Source organism: Cajanus cajan, chromosome 8 (assembly GCF_000230855.2).
Source record: "Cajanus cajan strain Asha chromosome 8, NIPB_CcT2T_4, whole genome shotgun sequence".
NCBI lineage: Eukaryota > Viridiplantae > Streptophyta > Magnoliopsida > Fabales > Fabaceae > Cajanus > Cajanus cajan.
In genome coordinates, this window is record NC_138524.1 from 3,218,119 (window position 1) to 3,234,516 (window position 16,398).

Consider the following 16,398-nt stretch of genomic DNA (forward strand, 5'->3'; position numbering starts at 1 on the left):
TTTATATCATCTTGTATGTTTATGTTAAATTTTGATCAAATTGAATAATAATTTGAAAGTAGTCATATAATTCATATTTTAATATATATATATATATATATATATATATTAAGTCAACTTTAATTTATATTAATGAGATATCAAATTATATTGTATTAATATAAAATTTTATACATATTATATAGAATTAGAAAACTTTTAATTCAATAATAAATTTTAAAAAATTTACATCTAATATAAAATTATTTTAGTATATTTTAAATATATATTCCATCAATTTTAATATATATGAATGAAATATCAAATTACCTATATAAATTTTTTATATATGATTTATAAGTAAAAAACTTTCAATCAAACGATAAATTTTAAAAAAATTTACATTTAATAAAAAATTATTGAACAATATAATAATTAATAAAAATTATACCAATATATAATATAAAATTATTAAGTGATAAGATAAGTGTACTTGTTTTTATTTATCTTATCATATCCTTCAAAATATATTATATAGAATGGGAATATATTTTCTCATAAGTTTAAAAAATTGTTTTCGACCTAGAACATTTTTAGAAAATGAAGAGCAACAAATATTCCATGTTTTTATTTCTTAAAAAAAAGTGGGAAAGTTTGATTCTCGGTTATAAATAAATTTTTTATTTTTTTACCTTTTTACTTCCTTTACGCTTTCACTTTTATACATATATATATTTCTGACATTAATAAAAAAAATATTTTTTAATTTTTTTTAGAAATATCATTCATATTCACAAAATTAAAAATTAATAACTTAAAATATAGGCTTGCATACATGTTTGATTATGCTTTTTTCTATAACTTACGAGTGTCCTCAAGAATTAACATGTAATTTTTTTTATCATGAATTTATCATCAAAACGTGTTGATGATAACTTAAATTTTTAGGATAGTCGTTATTATAATTTTTATTTATATAAAAAACGTATTAATGACATAATTAATTAATACGATAAATTATATTTTTATCCTCCATAATATCTTTGGGTCCTCTAATTTTAAATCCGCATTGTTGATCCCTTGAGTGAATATTCATATGTTAATTATTAAAATTATAATATTAATCATGATTTAATATCAAATAAATGACATGATAATTAATTTTTAATAATATTTAAATTAAATTTCATTATTAATTCTCATTTTTATCTCATAAAAGTGATAAAATGATTTTAAAGTATGATAAAAATGAAAACTAAAACTGTAAATCAGCATAAATATTATTAAAAATTAATTATCTTGTTCACTAAATTATGATCAACATTACAAACAAATGTACAGTCAATTAGGAGACTAAAATTACAAATTTAATAAAGTTGAAAAACTAAAATTATAAAATTAAAAATAGAAGGACCACCACCACAAATTCAATATGATAAATCAAAAGTACAATTCAACTTAATTAATAACTTAAATTAAGAAGACGATAACTATTTTGGGGTGAGGGGTTTTAAATTGAAAATTATGCGCATTCTGTCAAAATCAAACAGATCAGGGACTTAATTGAACCTTCCTTTCTGTTTCTTAAAAATTTACTGTTTCTAGTTTAATGTTCCTCACTTCCTCGTCCTTTCTGATGTGCCAATATCTCATTACAAAGAAAGCTCACCCAATTGGCTGAGTTGCATGAGGTAGTCATCATCAAAAGGTACTTACATTTGACATCCCTTGTTCACCACCTCACCCTTAATATAATAATTTTGTTTAGAGTGGTTGAATTTATTATGCGATAATTAAATTCCTTAAGAAATAACGTGCACTTTTTATTTTAAACTTTAATTCTTTAAAAAGTAATTATACAATTTATTGTATGAATATTTATACTTTAATTTATATTTTAAATCTCTTAATTAATTATACATATACTTTATCATTTTAAATATGTTATAATTGATGAACTTTCTAGTTAATCCAAATATAAAAATATTGGTTCAACAATAGCATAGTTGCTGATTTTATTTATTCCAAACACATTTATTGACAACCTCACAAGTCACAACCATCAACTCATGACTATGACATATTTATGCTTGCACCAAAACCGCATAGTTGCATTGTAGCATAGCATCAGTGTGTTCCTCTAGTTTAGAGTCAGTAGAATTAATTGTGATAGAATTGATTTCAAATGGTTGAATATAACTTTGATAGAGGTCTAAATTAATCTGAACCTCATGTTTTTATTGGAATATCGTGTTTTACATTAAAAAAAACTAAATTTTAAGCAAGAACCGATCATAAGCTAAAAGGATTGCCATCCAATTCCAAATCTATGACGACTCTATAAATGAATCCGTTAATTACCTTTAAATGGCATTTACTCACAAAGCAAGAGATTAAAAATGTAGGTCTTCACCGCACGAGTTTCGTGTCACCTAGTAGTTATGCATGGAATCAATAAGCAATTCAGGAAAAATCAGAATGATGCATAGTTTGAACTATTAATTAAGCTGTCAAAAAGTTACCAATGAATCATATACTCTGGTGTTCTTCCCTTGGAAAGCTTTGAACTGTATCTGACCATCTACCAGGGGAGTGATCACTACTATTAGATGAGACATGAGCCTCCCCTCTTGCATCTCTTATCATCTTTAGAACATCTCTCATTGTAGGCCTGTTCTCAGGCACAAGAGAAACACATGCCATTGCAATGTTCAGAAGAGCCTGAAGCTTCTCTTCTGATGCTTCATTGCCTGAGGCAGGATCATCCCCTGACTCAGTCTCTTCTTCACGCACCGACCGAACCCATCTTGGTATGTCAGAGCCATATGTCTGAACAAGATCTTGGAAGGGTGTTTTCCCTGTTAAAAGCTCAAGCAGAAGGACCCCAAAACTGTATACATCAGCTGGTTGAGTCTGTGACCTTAGAAAGTTGCGGCATTCTGGTGCTCTATAGAACAAAGAAGTGGCACTAGGCTCATCCATTGTGTCAGGGTTAAGGAACACTGTGAGACCATAATCAGTGAGGCATGACTCAAAGTCAGAACCTAGCAACACATTGGAGGATTTCAGGTTTCCATGTGTCAAGCCAGGGTTCTGGTGGATATAGAGAAGGCCTGTTGCTAGATCTTCAGCAATTTTAAGGCAGGATGTCCAGTGAAGAGGCTTCCCCCCGCCAGATGTTTTTGATCCTGCATTACAGTAATCAATTATTAGTTTGAGAACAATGTTAAGATGCAGAAATTTTCAGTTTACTTCTTAGCATTTATAAATGATGAAAGTATTATAATTCATTTCATCTATAGCTTATCTTATATGGTTCCTTTAGAATGCTATGTTTGTTTAAAACTCTGGTACTTATTTATAAAAGGCTCCAGTAACAAATACAAACAATTTCAATCACATCAAGAAATTACCAGTGGCAAGCTCAAACATAGCCTCACTTTGTTCACGGTAACTCAAACATATTATCACTTGGATTTTACCTTTACCTTACTTTCAGGTATTATCACAGTATATTATCAACATGTCAGTCATACAACAACATGGTAATTGCATGAAGACTACAAGTTTACGAGGATTTAATATAGAAAATAAAACAAGAAGGTGCGTGTGAAGAGAAAAACAATAGTTTCAAGCCAGCAGAAATACACGTGAGGATCATGGCAAAGTGGTAATTGGAATGATTGACTTCTTTCTATTCTTGGATATTATGATTCCAAAAAAAAAGGCTGACTTATTGATTTGTTAAATGCTTTGCAAGAAAGCATATTATCTTATGCTTTACACAAATGAACAAGGGGACTGTTCCCTAGGAATAATAATGCTCATACTTTTCCCACAAATACTCAAATTTTTGCATCACTGAGCGAAGAAAACACTTTTCTTTTATATATCTACAAAATAATGAAACATGACAACTATTAAAATTAATTTTAAACAGTTGTGGGAATACTGTTGTTTATCCGGTATCCTTCCTTCATCTTTGAAAAAAATTCCCATTATAGGATTAGAGATTCTTAGCGTGTTTGGGTTAGATTTAGAAACGTAATTTTTCATTCTCTCTCCACATTTACAAGACAATTTACGTGAAGCTACAATTTTTTGCTTCCCATAAACGTGAATTTTCACATCCAAAAACTAAACCAAACACGCACTCTAGAAAGGGACTTGTGATTGGTTACTAATTTTTGAAGGGAGAATTCCAAAACCAACAAAATCAAATTTGTCGTGCTCAAGACCAACGGGTAAACTAAATTTTTATTATTGAAATCCAGATTTCAGTTACCATATCGAGAAGAATTCAACCGTGTCATTTTCTCTTGAAATAAAACAATTTTGATGAAACATGGGCTTTTTTGGGGGGGAAGAGAGGATGATAGAATTTCTTTCCGAATGAATTATGAAACTTGGAACACAATGAATATATATGGCTTAATTGGACATCGGTTAAAGTTGGGATTAGATCACTGTACAAGTACATGGTAGTACACTAAGCACGAATTCCACTCTTATATTTTCAATGGTTGAGTGGGACAACACTAACATGGAGGTCACGCTCATAAATGAGTTGTCAATTTAAGAGCACACACATTTATAAAGTCTGAAATTACATTAAACAATTTGAAAGGGAAAGCAGCACCCTTTGTCCTTATTTAACTAAATCTGGGCGAGAGGGAAAGACTTAGTGCATAGGCATAATTGGAGGCCCCCATTACCAAAAGATAATCATCTTTTAGGTCACTCTCAGCCTCCCTTTTCAGGACCAAACTACATTCTTATAATAATACTTATATGATTTAAATCCCCCTTCTCACGAACAAAATTCCAACTTAGACTTGCAATCTATACTAAACTAATTATGCAGACATATCATTATTTTCTATTACATAATTATATAAACATCTGTCACAAACAATTACATTATTCTTAAAATGATGACAGTACGAATTTTATAATTATCATTCCCCGCGGAGAATTATTAGCACCAGATTAAAATAACATTCTAACCCCTAGATTCTCTCCTTTTTTTCTCTTCATTGAGCTAAAAAAAATTGACTTGTTCACGGTTCGGTTTGTCTAAAAATCAAATTGAACCGCACTGGACCATATTATTAAAAAAGGTTCATTTAGTGAAACCATTTTTCATAAAGTGGTCAACCAAACTGTTTTATAAAAGTGGTTCGATTCTTCAAAGAATCACACGAACCAAATTGTTATATAAAAGTGGTTTAGTTAATCCAACGGTTTTTACAAAATTTATTGATAAACTAAATAATTTCTGCAAACGGATTTTTTTTTCTTTTCAAAACAGTTAAGTTTTTATAATCTTCAACTTTTTTTACGCACAAGGAAATTGCGACGATAGTAACCTCTCAAGTCTTACATCTACTGTGGCTTCAGGAATCGGTGAGCACTTGTCAATTTTACAAGACCCAGTGGCATCTTTAGGTTAGAATGGCGTTACGACCAAAGCAGGAACACAAATATAGAGATTTTTAGTTGAATATAATTTTCCTGAACAAGTTAGATAGTGCATGCTGCATAGAAACATTTATCTAAGAATGAAAGTAAAGAGAATAAAAAACGTACCATGAATAAGGGAGAAGAGGCTGCCATTGGGAAAGTAATCATAGACAAGAAGACGTTCCTCCTTAGCCTGGAAATAAGCCCTAAGTGGGACCAAGTTAGGGTGGGTGAGCCTTCCAAGGACCTGAATGTGAGTCCTAAACTCCTCCAAGCCAGGGTACCTAGCATCCTTCAACCGCTTCACAGTAACTATGAACCCTGACTCCATAACTGCCTTATACGTACTTCCCATAATACCCCTCCCCAATGTCTCCGCCGAAGCCTTCAATAAATCCTCCAAACTATAACTCATCTCCCGATCCCCTCCTCCGCAGAACACCAACTTCCCTAGACCCTCACCCTCCCAAGCAAAAACCCCTTGTTTATCCTCCGCTTCACCTCCTCCTCCTCCTCCTTCGCCACCACCGCCGCCACTCCCCGCCGCGTAAACCTCTCCCTCCGCCGCCTCACCGCCGCCCTTGCTCCTCGCTCCCGAACCCACTCTCCCCCTCCGCTTCGCGCAAATCGCCCACGCCAAAACCACGCACAACGCAACCAAAACAACGCCTCCAACGCTCCCTCCGATTATCTTCCACGATTTCGATGACTTGGACGTTCTCCTCGTCGTTAACGGAATCATCGGATAGCTTGGACTTATCGACGGCGGCAACGAAACGTTACCGTTTCTGCATGCTTCTTGGATCTGTTCCCCGCAGAGCCCTAGGTTGCCTGAAAACGACGACGCGTTGAACCGGATCAATGCGGAGGTCACCGGAATCTCGCCGGAGAGTCGGTTGTTGGAGACGTTCAAGTACCTGAGGCTGGTTTGGTTGAAACCAGGGATGGTTCCCGTAAACGCGTTGTCTTGCAAGTAGAGGACGTAGAGTCGCCGGAGATTCAGCAGAGACGCCGGGATTTCGCCGGAGAGGTGATTCTCCGACAGGACGATGACCTTGACGCGGTGGAGGAGCGCGACGGAGGCGGGGAACTCGCCGGAGAAGTTGTTGCCGTTGAGGAAAATCGATTTGAGGTTGATTAGTTTGGAGAGGTTGGGGATTTCGCCGGAGAGAGAGTTTCCTTTGAAACTCAGTACTCGGAGCTGGTCCAAGCGGTTCAAGATCTTCGAATCCAGTGCTCCGGTTAGGTTGCAGTTTTCCAGCACAAGCTTCCGAACCCTTCCGTTGAAGCAGTCTCTGACACCTTGCCACGTGCACACGTCGCTTCCTTGTCGCCATGGAAGCTTGTGGTGAACGTCTATGGAGGATTTGAGTGCGAGAAGTGCTCGTGAATCGTCTTGTGATGTTGCGGCTTGGAACAGCAAGGAGACAAAGACAAAAACAAAGACATAGGATCTCTCCATGTTAAGTGATGTCTTTGTTGCCACTGTTTTTGGTTTCAGCCAATGTATGTGGGTGGAACAACAACAACAACAACAACACTTCAATGCATATGAAGGTTAACAGTTAACTTAACTGACCTACTTTAATCAGCTCAAAAACGGTTGACAAAGATCTTCAGATCTACCATTGACAAAACAATCACATTCTTGTGGAGTCTTCAACTACTCATCTAACCCTAAACTTGAAAGTGAAGTGGTAGCCATGGGTGTGGAAATGGAAGAGCTCTGTTTGGGAGCTCATGAAATTGGAGACACTTACTTACTGTGGTTAAAGTGGTGGTGCTGCTGCTGCTGATGGTGGTGGGCTTCGTTTCTCGAAACTCCTCCACACTCGCAACACTCACGGACACTATGGCAGAACTCTCACGTGAAATCATCCCAGACCGCAAAAAACCATTCTTTTCGTCTCTCTATGATTTCTATATTCCTAAACTGCACCACCATTATTAAACAACAGTAAACAACTCTGCAAGCAAACAAAAATAGCTACTTTTTTTTAAAAAAAATTATTTGATCCTTGAACAAAACCATGCATGTAATTTTATACTTACTTTCTTGGGTTGCTAATACTCGTGGATTTTAGCACTTTTTATTAAACTTTGACTGAGGTGGGATCCAATACTCTTCGCGAGAATCATTGCAATTGTGATACCTACTACTGAATGGAATGATGGAGGGCGAGACAGGCTCGAAAAGTTTCGACACTTTCTCCGATTTCTTCTGAATTGGGTGTCTAAATCAAAATATAATATTGAGAATAGTGGTGGCAGTAGAAACACACATGGTGTGAGTGCAGATTCCAGCTCGTAAAACCTCTATAATCGAAGATCCATGTGTACTCTGAATGGGATTGGAGTAATAATTCGGGGGAGAGAGAATGAGTGAGTGAGAGTTTCTCTGCTGCATCTATGTGTATTATGCGCGTGTCTGTCTGTCTGGTCATCAGAGAGAGAAAGAGAGGACAGAAAAGATCATGCCCCTTTCCTCCTCTCCCGAAGCCAAAGATCCCTCTTTCCTCTCACTCTCAGGAAATTGGTGAACGAATTCAAGGCTAAAGAGAAGAGCAATAAATGAAATTTCACAAAAAAAGCAGAGAGAAGAAAAATATTATAAAAAAAAAAAATACAACAACACCTGCCACGTGTTGCAATTAAATGGGCAGCGGATTAGTCAAAACAAAAAAGTGAAGGGGTGTGTAGTTGAGCTCGTGTATCAGTGACCATTGACTATTGCCAGCTGTCATTATTTTGTATCTTATCCTCTGTTGTTCTTCCCCACATCATAAGCAACATATAGATCAATATGTTTGTTCTGAAAATTAACGTATCAGATTACAAAATTGAAAGAAAAGAAATCGGAAAAAGAATATGTGAATTGCCAAGGCGATGATTTTGTGGCTGTGTTTGTTTGACCAGAGACCAAGCCGAAACTATGGGTCTTATCAAAGAGACCGTGCGTTCTTATTAATTTGATCGAGTGGTCATCGTAAATCATGATAACAAAATCCATGTATTTTAAGAATATGCAAAAATTCCTTTTATGATGCGGAGACGGGCCTGGCCCAGCCCTAGGGTTGGTTTTAATAGTTCTAGATCTATGAGCGTAGGTAATAGGCAAAACCTCGCCTTATGCTTATTTAGATCTACCTAGTCAGTAAAAAATTTCTATTACTAGTTATGCACTGTCAGGTTTTAAAAGCATTAAATTTTGTGATTGGTAAAATTTTTTATTTGTTTCAAGTACATGGTACTCTCGGTGTTGATGTTATTCACCCATGATCGTTGATTGTTATATGTTAATAAGAATGTGCAAACATTGGGGGCAATAATTGAGCTAAGCTTGAAGCTAAAGCCAAAGAGTAAGACAACAAAAACGCAACAATAGAAAGATCGATTGGAAATTTTTCTATTATAAACATAAAGTTGAATATACAGAAGTAACTACTTCATAAAAAGTTGTACAAATTTTTTTGTGTTCTTGAAGTCATCTGTTGGAGTCACTTCCACCTTCTGTGTGAAAGTGTAATTCTTCTTGAGAGGGTGAGTGATTTTTACTTCATAGTCCCCATGCAAAAGAGAGGCCTCAAGAAGCCCGTTTTGATCTGTTGTCCCTGATAATTTGCCTGAACTCCACTCATTAATAAGCTTGTCCACAACATTACCTGCAGGCAAGTTCTTGAAATTTTTATCTACCAAACAAGTCCTATAGCAACCTTGTGGTGACGGTGCTGTCCACATCACAATACCCCTAACCTTTGGGTGTGCGTGCGCCTCTCTAAGAACAATCTCGAAGACCTGTGTCTGCATATATCATAAGTCGAAAACTTTAATCAATATTCATTGCTTTAATAGATGGCCTAAAATACTGAAACCACATTTCATGCAGAGAACAGCACAACACAACACAACACAAACAATTTTTCAAACCATGCATGCTGCAGACCTTATTCTGCCACCAGCAACATCAAATTGTTGCATGAGAAATAAGAATCTTCACTTAAAAGTAACATTAGTTTTATTTTTTGTCAAAAGATCAAATGATTATTAATTGAAAATGTCCAACAGTACTTAGAAAAGCACATAATGCACAACAAATAAACAACAGCGAATCAGGCATGCACGTTTAAAGGTAAATAGCTAAACATATTAGCAATTCACATCCTCCTAAGTGTCCAGAATCTCGGTTAATCACTATATGTCATGTATTTAAATTTTTGTTTATCAAGAAAAAGTTAGTAATACTTGATTATATGTTATGTAGAGACTAATTAAAATTCATGTGGTGTATAATGATGATGTTGAACTTTACCTGCTTAGGTTGATTTTCAACATCTATTTCTGTAATCCAAACCGGGTAACCAGTGGCAGCAAGAGTATCAATGGAAGCTCTCATGTAAGGAAGGTTAAGACCCACAGCAGGGAAATGGGCTTCAAGCCCAATTCCAAATGGCAGTCCTCCATTCCCAGGATAGCTTTGGATCTGTCTGAGCTTCTGGATGTACTTTGATGGGGCTGAAGTACCATCCCTCCTATCCTCAATGGTATTATACTCATTCAAATACAAAGGGACTTGTGCATCAATTCTGTGAGCCTCATTAAACATCTTGGCAGAAAAAGTTTGTCCAAGTTTATCCTCAAAGAACGAAAAGTGCAGATTTTCATTCACAACATCCCAAGCAATAAGCTGGCCCCTATATCTCGACACAACAGATGTCACCCTCCTTTCCACTGCATCATTAAGCTCGTTTGTTGGAAGTGAAGGAACCCAACTAGGTTGGTACTTAGGATCATCCCAAAATATGTTGTGGCCTCTGACAGCAATGTTGTGTTGCTTTGCAAACTGCAACATGGCATCGGCAACCGCGTAGTACTCACTGCCTCGCGTGTTTTCGGTGCTGTACCACTTCATTTCGTTTGAGAATGTGGTGACAGTGAATCTAGAGGTGATCCAGTTCTGGTATAGTGTGTTGTTCAGGATGTCACCGCTTATGGCACTCCCAAATGGAAAGCCTAGCCTGTTCTGTTTTAAAGATATGGTTGCATTTCGTAAAGGTTTTCCTTGTTCATCAACTGCTCGAATTAGAACTTTCCTTTTACGAGCCTGCCAAAGCCAAATAAGCACAATTAAACTTCATGTATGCTCATTTTCCTTTACTATTTTCTATGTATCATATACTAAAAAGTTATGTGAAATTTTTCCTAGTTGAACAAACCCTCTTTTCTCCGAGTATGGTCGAATCAAACTCATGAACATGCTTACGAAACTCATATATCTATCGATTATGTAGGCTCTTACTGGTTAAAGACATCTCTATGTATGGTATGTTCATGAGGCTCCTTTGATATCATTAAATGATTCACTGAAACTCATGTGAACATGCTCGCCTTTGATGTCATTAAATGACTAATTGACTGAAGGCTAACACATGTAGTTGAAAACTATACAGAAAAATTGAGCCCTAGACACTTTCTCACGTCCTCTCTTTTAAAATTGAGTCCCACTAGTTTAGAAACGGTACCTACATATTCAATGGAATGTATGTGAATTTCACCTAATTGGAAAACTCTTATTTGGAAAAAAAAAAAGTATATTAGAAAATATGTTAATAGTAGTTCTCTTCTGTTTATAAAATAACTAATATTTACCTTCTCAATGCTTTGAGTTTGATGAGACCTCCATTCCTCATCTGTGAATGGTTGTAACGAAACGTTGTCTATCAAAATATCAGCAGAAGTACTGTTGCTCTACAGAATTCAGGATTTTGAACAGTTCAGTGAAATTGAGAAATTACTAACAAAAAAGTTCATTAAGTAAAAATATCCCTTGCTTCCCATTTGATAAATAGTACTCAGATTGTTAATTTTTTTCATGGCGAGGTCATATCAAATTTTAACAAGAGAAAATCCATTCTTGTGCATAAATCAATTATCAAGAACCCCACAAAGTACCTCAAAATAGAGCTCAGCTGGCCCTGATGTATCCGCTGTGAGACCACCCTTAAGCATAGACCAACAATTAGACTCGGCAGAAACTATACCAGCAAATTTGGATGTTGTAGTTGTTTTGACAACTGCTGTTACGGGAACACTTTCCCCACTCACTTGTATCCAAGCTGCATAATTTCAATCCATAACCATGAGTGAAGAATAATGCATTTAGGTTATTGATCCTTCCTTTACAAATATAATACTATAAAAAATGACACTATATGCATAATTTATAATATGAGTACAAAATTTACCTGACAAAGCATAGTGCATATCCTTTTTCAGGTAAATCTTCTGGGAGACACTATCTTCTATTTGATTTCTGCTATGGGCTACCACATATTTGTTGCCTAATGATTCTCTATGTTCTATTATTGCACCCCCAAATGCAGTCCACCCTTGAAGTCCATTGTTCAGTTCAGGGTTTTGGATGATTCCTCCATTGTACAGAGGCTTCTGTGGATGTGCCAAACACTGAGATTGAAAACATGTAACACCCACAATTAGAATGAAATTTTCAGTAACATATGTGACACCCTTGAAAATATAAAAAGGAGTGTTAACACATATTCTCTAATAAACACCTAACATACTTTATTATTGGTTAAAATTTAATTAAAAAATTATAATTTACAATAAATTGATCAAATAACAAACAAAGAACAAAAAACAAGTATTGCTAGCATTTTTAAGTATAAATGTTGCTGACTGTAGAGAGATCTCACGTCAACGCTGGCACTGTAATCATAGGATAAGGCCTCAGCTTCAAAACCTATGGTGACAAATAAGATGTATTAGTTCTGTATGTTCTGACATTCTTTCATTCGTCAATAACATTGACAGGAATGAGATTTTAGAAAATAGAAGAAAATGAATATAGGATTATTTTTTTACCTTTCAAAAATATCTACTAATTTAACATTTTTAAATGAAAAAATGTAACCAAATTTATCATAAAATTAATTACTTGATCTTTAAGTTTATTTTATAAATATTATACAAATTTCGTGATTCAAAAGCAATAAGAAAAGTTGCAAGTATTATTCCACTAACTTATTGATGTGAGTCGAGGGTTTCTTCCATTAAAATACTGTTTCCAAATATAACAAAAATATTTTCCTTTAGATAAGTTAGATCTAACAAAAATACATGTTTTTCCATACAAGTAAAACATGGGCAATCACTTCTTTCCTTCAATTATGACTCTCCTATTTAACTTTAAAAATCATCATTTTTCTTATTACAGGGTAATACTAGCCGAATAATTTTGTATTTTTTTCCTTTAAATATTAATTAGTATCCCAACGAAAATAAAAATTATTTATTTAGAAAGATTTATTTTATCGAAAGTATTAAAAGATTTAATATGATTTTTATGCATAATAATGTATAATTAAAATATTTAAAAGAATATATATTGAATATTCTTTATTCATTTGTTAACAATTTTTTTTTCAGAGAGATCATGTGAATCCTTTATAGTATACAGTTAGTGTAACCTAATTAATACGCACACGAGTATGGTTAACAACACCCTACGAACCATTTATGATTTATCATCTAAAAGAAACCACTTATTATCATAAATGTAAATTAATCTTTCAACTGCAATTCATTACAATCAAGTGGAATTGAATTGAGAAAACAAAAAAAGTCTGCTACAAAAGTATAAAGATTTTTAGTTCTTTTAAAGTTAATAGACAAAAAAATATTTAATGCATATAAATTTACACTAAAAGCATATTATTTGATATCACATAATCACGTTTTTGTTTTTTCAAATAATAATAATAATAATGGTCGCGCTTTTGTAAAATTAAGTGAATAGTTGGTAAAAAAATGTTTTTGAATAGAGTATAATTGATATATACATATATATATATATATATATATATATATATATATATATATATATAATATTAAACTTAAAAAAATTTAAAAGACAATTGTTTTGAACAATAAAAGAAGCTTAAAAGGATAAAAGATATGGAACAAAAGAATATTATAAATTTTTTTAAAATAAAAATATATATATTAATAATATTTTCTCTAACACTTATGTTAATACGTATTTTTTATTTGTATTTTAATCAGTATATTTTATGCGTTAAATATTTATTATATATAATTAAAAATTATAATAAATTACATATATAAATAAATTCTATTTTAATATATATATATATATATATATATATATATATATATGGGGATTGATTATTAATTAAAAATCACAAATTTTGAAAAATTCTAGTATTAAATCGAGAAAAAAAAAACTTATTAATTAAGATGCATGTGTGACCCATAAAAATATGATTTTCAATATCAATAATGAAAATTATTAAGGAGAGTGCATTAATATTCCTCTAAAAAAATACTTTTGATTCCTTAATTTAATTAAAAAAAATTCATACATAAAAAAATTAAGGTGAGAAAAAAAATTATGTAATAATTGTATGTTGTACTCTTGTATCAAAATTTATAATTTCTAAAAAAAATTAATCAAAACTAAAAAATGTTTGGATAAAAATATTGAACAAATTGTTTGAAGAAAAATAAAAATATAAAATCAACTCTTATATATTAAACGACTATCTTGTATAAGAATATATTTTAGTAATTTTTTTTCAATTAAAGAATTCATTATAATTTTTTAATTTTTTATCTAATTTGATTTTTACTTACGATAATTATTTATGGATTAAATTTTAAAATCTTTAAAATAAGTTATAAAAACAATCTTATATTATAATATAAATTATTTATTACGAATCTAAAATATAATTTATATATTTAAAAATATTTAATTATACAAATTTTAAACATAATTATGATTCAAACATGGTACTTTTTTATTTATAATACATTATCAATTTTAATTGATTGCTAATTTGACTTTAAAAAAAATCAAAAAGCAGTGGTAATAGTGATTGATATCCCTGCTTATGTTTGACAAATAATAAAGCTTCCAAGGCAAACTCGTTTTGCTGGTAAATTAAAGATTTAAAGTACAGCTGAGAAATTATATTTCTGGTGAGTGGTGGTGACATTCATGGAAAACTGTTGATATAAAATATACATGTGAGACGTGTAAATGGAAGAAAACAAACCTGAGAAAAGAATGACACAGATAAGAAGAACGAGATTCATATTTTTGTTTCTAACCTGTAAATTAAAGCTACCATAGTTAGTTCTCTTGAGACATGATACAATATTCAAGAATTTGATCACGAGAAAATAAAAGAACTATACACAATATGGGGAAAAAAATCACTTAGAATGCTGAAGAGGAGTGTTGCTATTTATCGAATGAAACTATCGTTTTTATAAGCACACCATATATAATGTGGACAATATGGTATAAATGGCTGCTTTTAATTCGCAATATTACATATTCAATGCCTTACATTTCTAATAAAACAAAAGCCAATTTAATTTAGCACCATGACATATTTTTTTTGTTTTTCATTCTTTAATTGTTCTGATACACCGTAATGTATGGAGCATACACTTTCAAACAATTTTAGTTTATATAAGTGATAGTAACACAAGATATTCATATTTGAATTCTAATATTCAGTATAAAATAAATTTTGTTCAGAGAGATATTAACCTTACGTGTGCGTTTATGATCTCTGAGAAATATTAGTCATTGTTTGAATGGTGAATACTTTGGCCCAATATTATTACAAAAAAAAAATAGAATACTCTTCTCAAATCAACTAGTTTTTAGTATATAAAATTTTTAGTATATAAAAAATATTCAAATTGTTTTCTTATTTATTAATTTATTAATGTCTATTGAAAGATTGTGTAAAAAAATAATGCAAAATATTGAAAAAGTTGAATTGATGTCACTTTTTTTTTAATTTAGATCTCGTTAATTATATTATTTTATTAATTATACGATTTTTAAAAAATGTTTTATTTTTAAAAATCTCATAAAATCCTTTCAAATCTTATATTATCTTTATTCTTAATCACAATATTTTTTCTACGAAATTACACATTTTAAGAAAAATAAAATTTAGTTATAAGTGTTAAATTTGTTAATAATTCTAATAAATTATTTTTTCAAAATTATTCTTATTAAATTAACCTTTTCTTTTTTCTGTAACAATCATTGGCAAACCATCTAAATCATTGTCCTATCCTTTGTATTTATTTTATTTTATTTTTAAAAGATATTAAGAGATAGAAAATATCTCTTTTACTCTTAGTAATTAATAATTAGTCCAGTAACTAATAATACGTCTCTTATCATCAAGAACAAAAATATACTATACATCTGATTGATACCAATTCTAAATTGTTAATATATATTTATAATATTTTAATATATATTGTAATTTAACTATTTTAGAAATTTTTCTTTGAGAGGATTTTCAGAAAAATAAATAAATTTTTATGTAATAAAATTTTTATTTATTATAATTATTTATGAATCAAATTTTAATATTTTAAAATAAATTATTAATAAATAAAAATAATCTTTTACTATAATATATATTATTTATTATAAATATAAAATATAATTTATATATTTAAAAATATCTAATTATTCAAATTTTAAATATAATTTATATATCCAAACATAATCTTTTATATATAATTTATTATAAATTTTAGTTATATATAATAGACACTTAACATGTACATTGTCTGTACTAAAATACTTAGTAACAAAAATTTTACAAGATAAATAACATAATTATAATTTTAAAAAATTTAGAAACCAAATTTAAAATTCCAAAAAAAATCAGATACCTAATAATATATTAAACCTAAAGATTTTCACTGGGAGTAGTTACATACCATATATTGCCAAGAAAATCGTGGATTTGATATATATGATAAGTATTAATATTTTTTTTCTTTGGTAATTAATATTCATACAAGAATAGTATTGTTTTTAAAGAAATCATAGTTATTTTTAAATGAAAAAAAAATCCCTCTCAAGTCAATTAA

General features: G+C 31.3%; 2 protein-coding genes across 3 annotated transcripts; both read right to left on the reverse strand.

Moving 5' to 3' along the window:
• Positions 1-2,168: 2,168 nt before the first annotated feature.
• On the reverse strand, positions 2,169-8,206 carry LOC109798654 (inactive leucine-rich repeat receptor-like serine/threonine-protein kinase At1g60630). Of its 2 annotated transcripts, none has more exons than XM_020358999.3 (4): positions 7,495-8,206; positions 5,569-7,375; positions 2,502-3,167; positions 2,169-2,411 (listed from the first exon to the last, which is right to left on the reverse strand). In XM_020358999.3, exons 2-3 carry the CDS (start codon positions 6,902-6,904, stop codon positions 2,509-2,511), a joined length of 1,995 nt encoding a protein of 664 aa, XP_020214588.1. In that variant the 5' UTR covers positions 6,905-7,375; positions 7,495-8,206; the 3' UTR covers positions 2,169-2,411; positions 2,502-2,508. The 2 variants fall into 2 exon arrangements, with proteins under 2 accessions (XP_020214588.1, XP_029127145.1); XM_029271312.2 differs by having other exon boundaries at positions 5,569-7,409.
• A 592-nt stretch (positions 8,207-8,798) lies between these two features.
• LOC109798999 (endo-1,4-beta-xylanase 5) lies at positions 8,799-14,727 on the reverse strand. Its single transcript, XM_020359465.2, has 8 exons — positions 14,683-14,727; positions 14,541-14,595; positions 12,156-12,202; positions 11,685-11,904; positions 11,392-11,555; positions 11,089-11,187; positions 9,752-10,543; positions 8,799-9,243 (listed from the first exon to the last, which is right to left on the reverse strand). Exons 2-8 carry the CDS (start codon positions 14,578-14,580, stop codon positions 8,884-8,886), a joined length of 1,722 nt encoding a protein of 573 aa, XP_020215054.1. The 5' UTR covers positions 14,581-14,595; positions 14,683-14,727; the 3' UTR covers positions 8,799-8,883.
• Positions 14,728-16,398: the final 1,671 nt, after the last annotated feature.

What these genes read in the sequence shown, in the direction of transcription:
- LOC109798999 (XM_020359465.2), bottom strand. Translation starts at nt 14,580, where the DNA reads ATGAATCTCGTTCTTCTTATCTGTGTCATTCTTTTCTCAG. An exon ending in ATTACAGTGCCAGCGTTGAC is followed by an intron (nt 11,905 to 12,155) that starts GTGAGATCTCTC and finishes TTTCAATCTCAG; the next exon opens with TGTTTGGCACATCCACAGAA. An exon ending in TTGAAAATCAACCTAAGCAG is followed by an intron (nt 9,244 to 9,751) that starts GTAAAGTTCAAC and finishes TGATATATGCAG; the next exon opens with ACACAGGTCTTCGAGATTGT.
- LOC109798654 (XM_020358999.3), bottom strand. Translation starts at nt 6,904, where the DNA reads ATGGAGAGATCCTATGTCTTTGTTTTTGTCTTTGTCTCCTTGCTGTTC. An exon ending in CCTCTTCTCCCTTATTCATG is followed by an intron (nt 3,168 to 5,568) that starts GTACGTTTTTTA and finishes ACTGTAATGCAG; the next exon opens with GATCAAAAACATCTGGCGGG.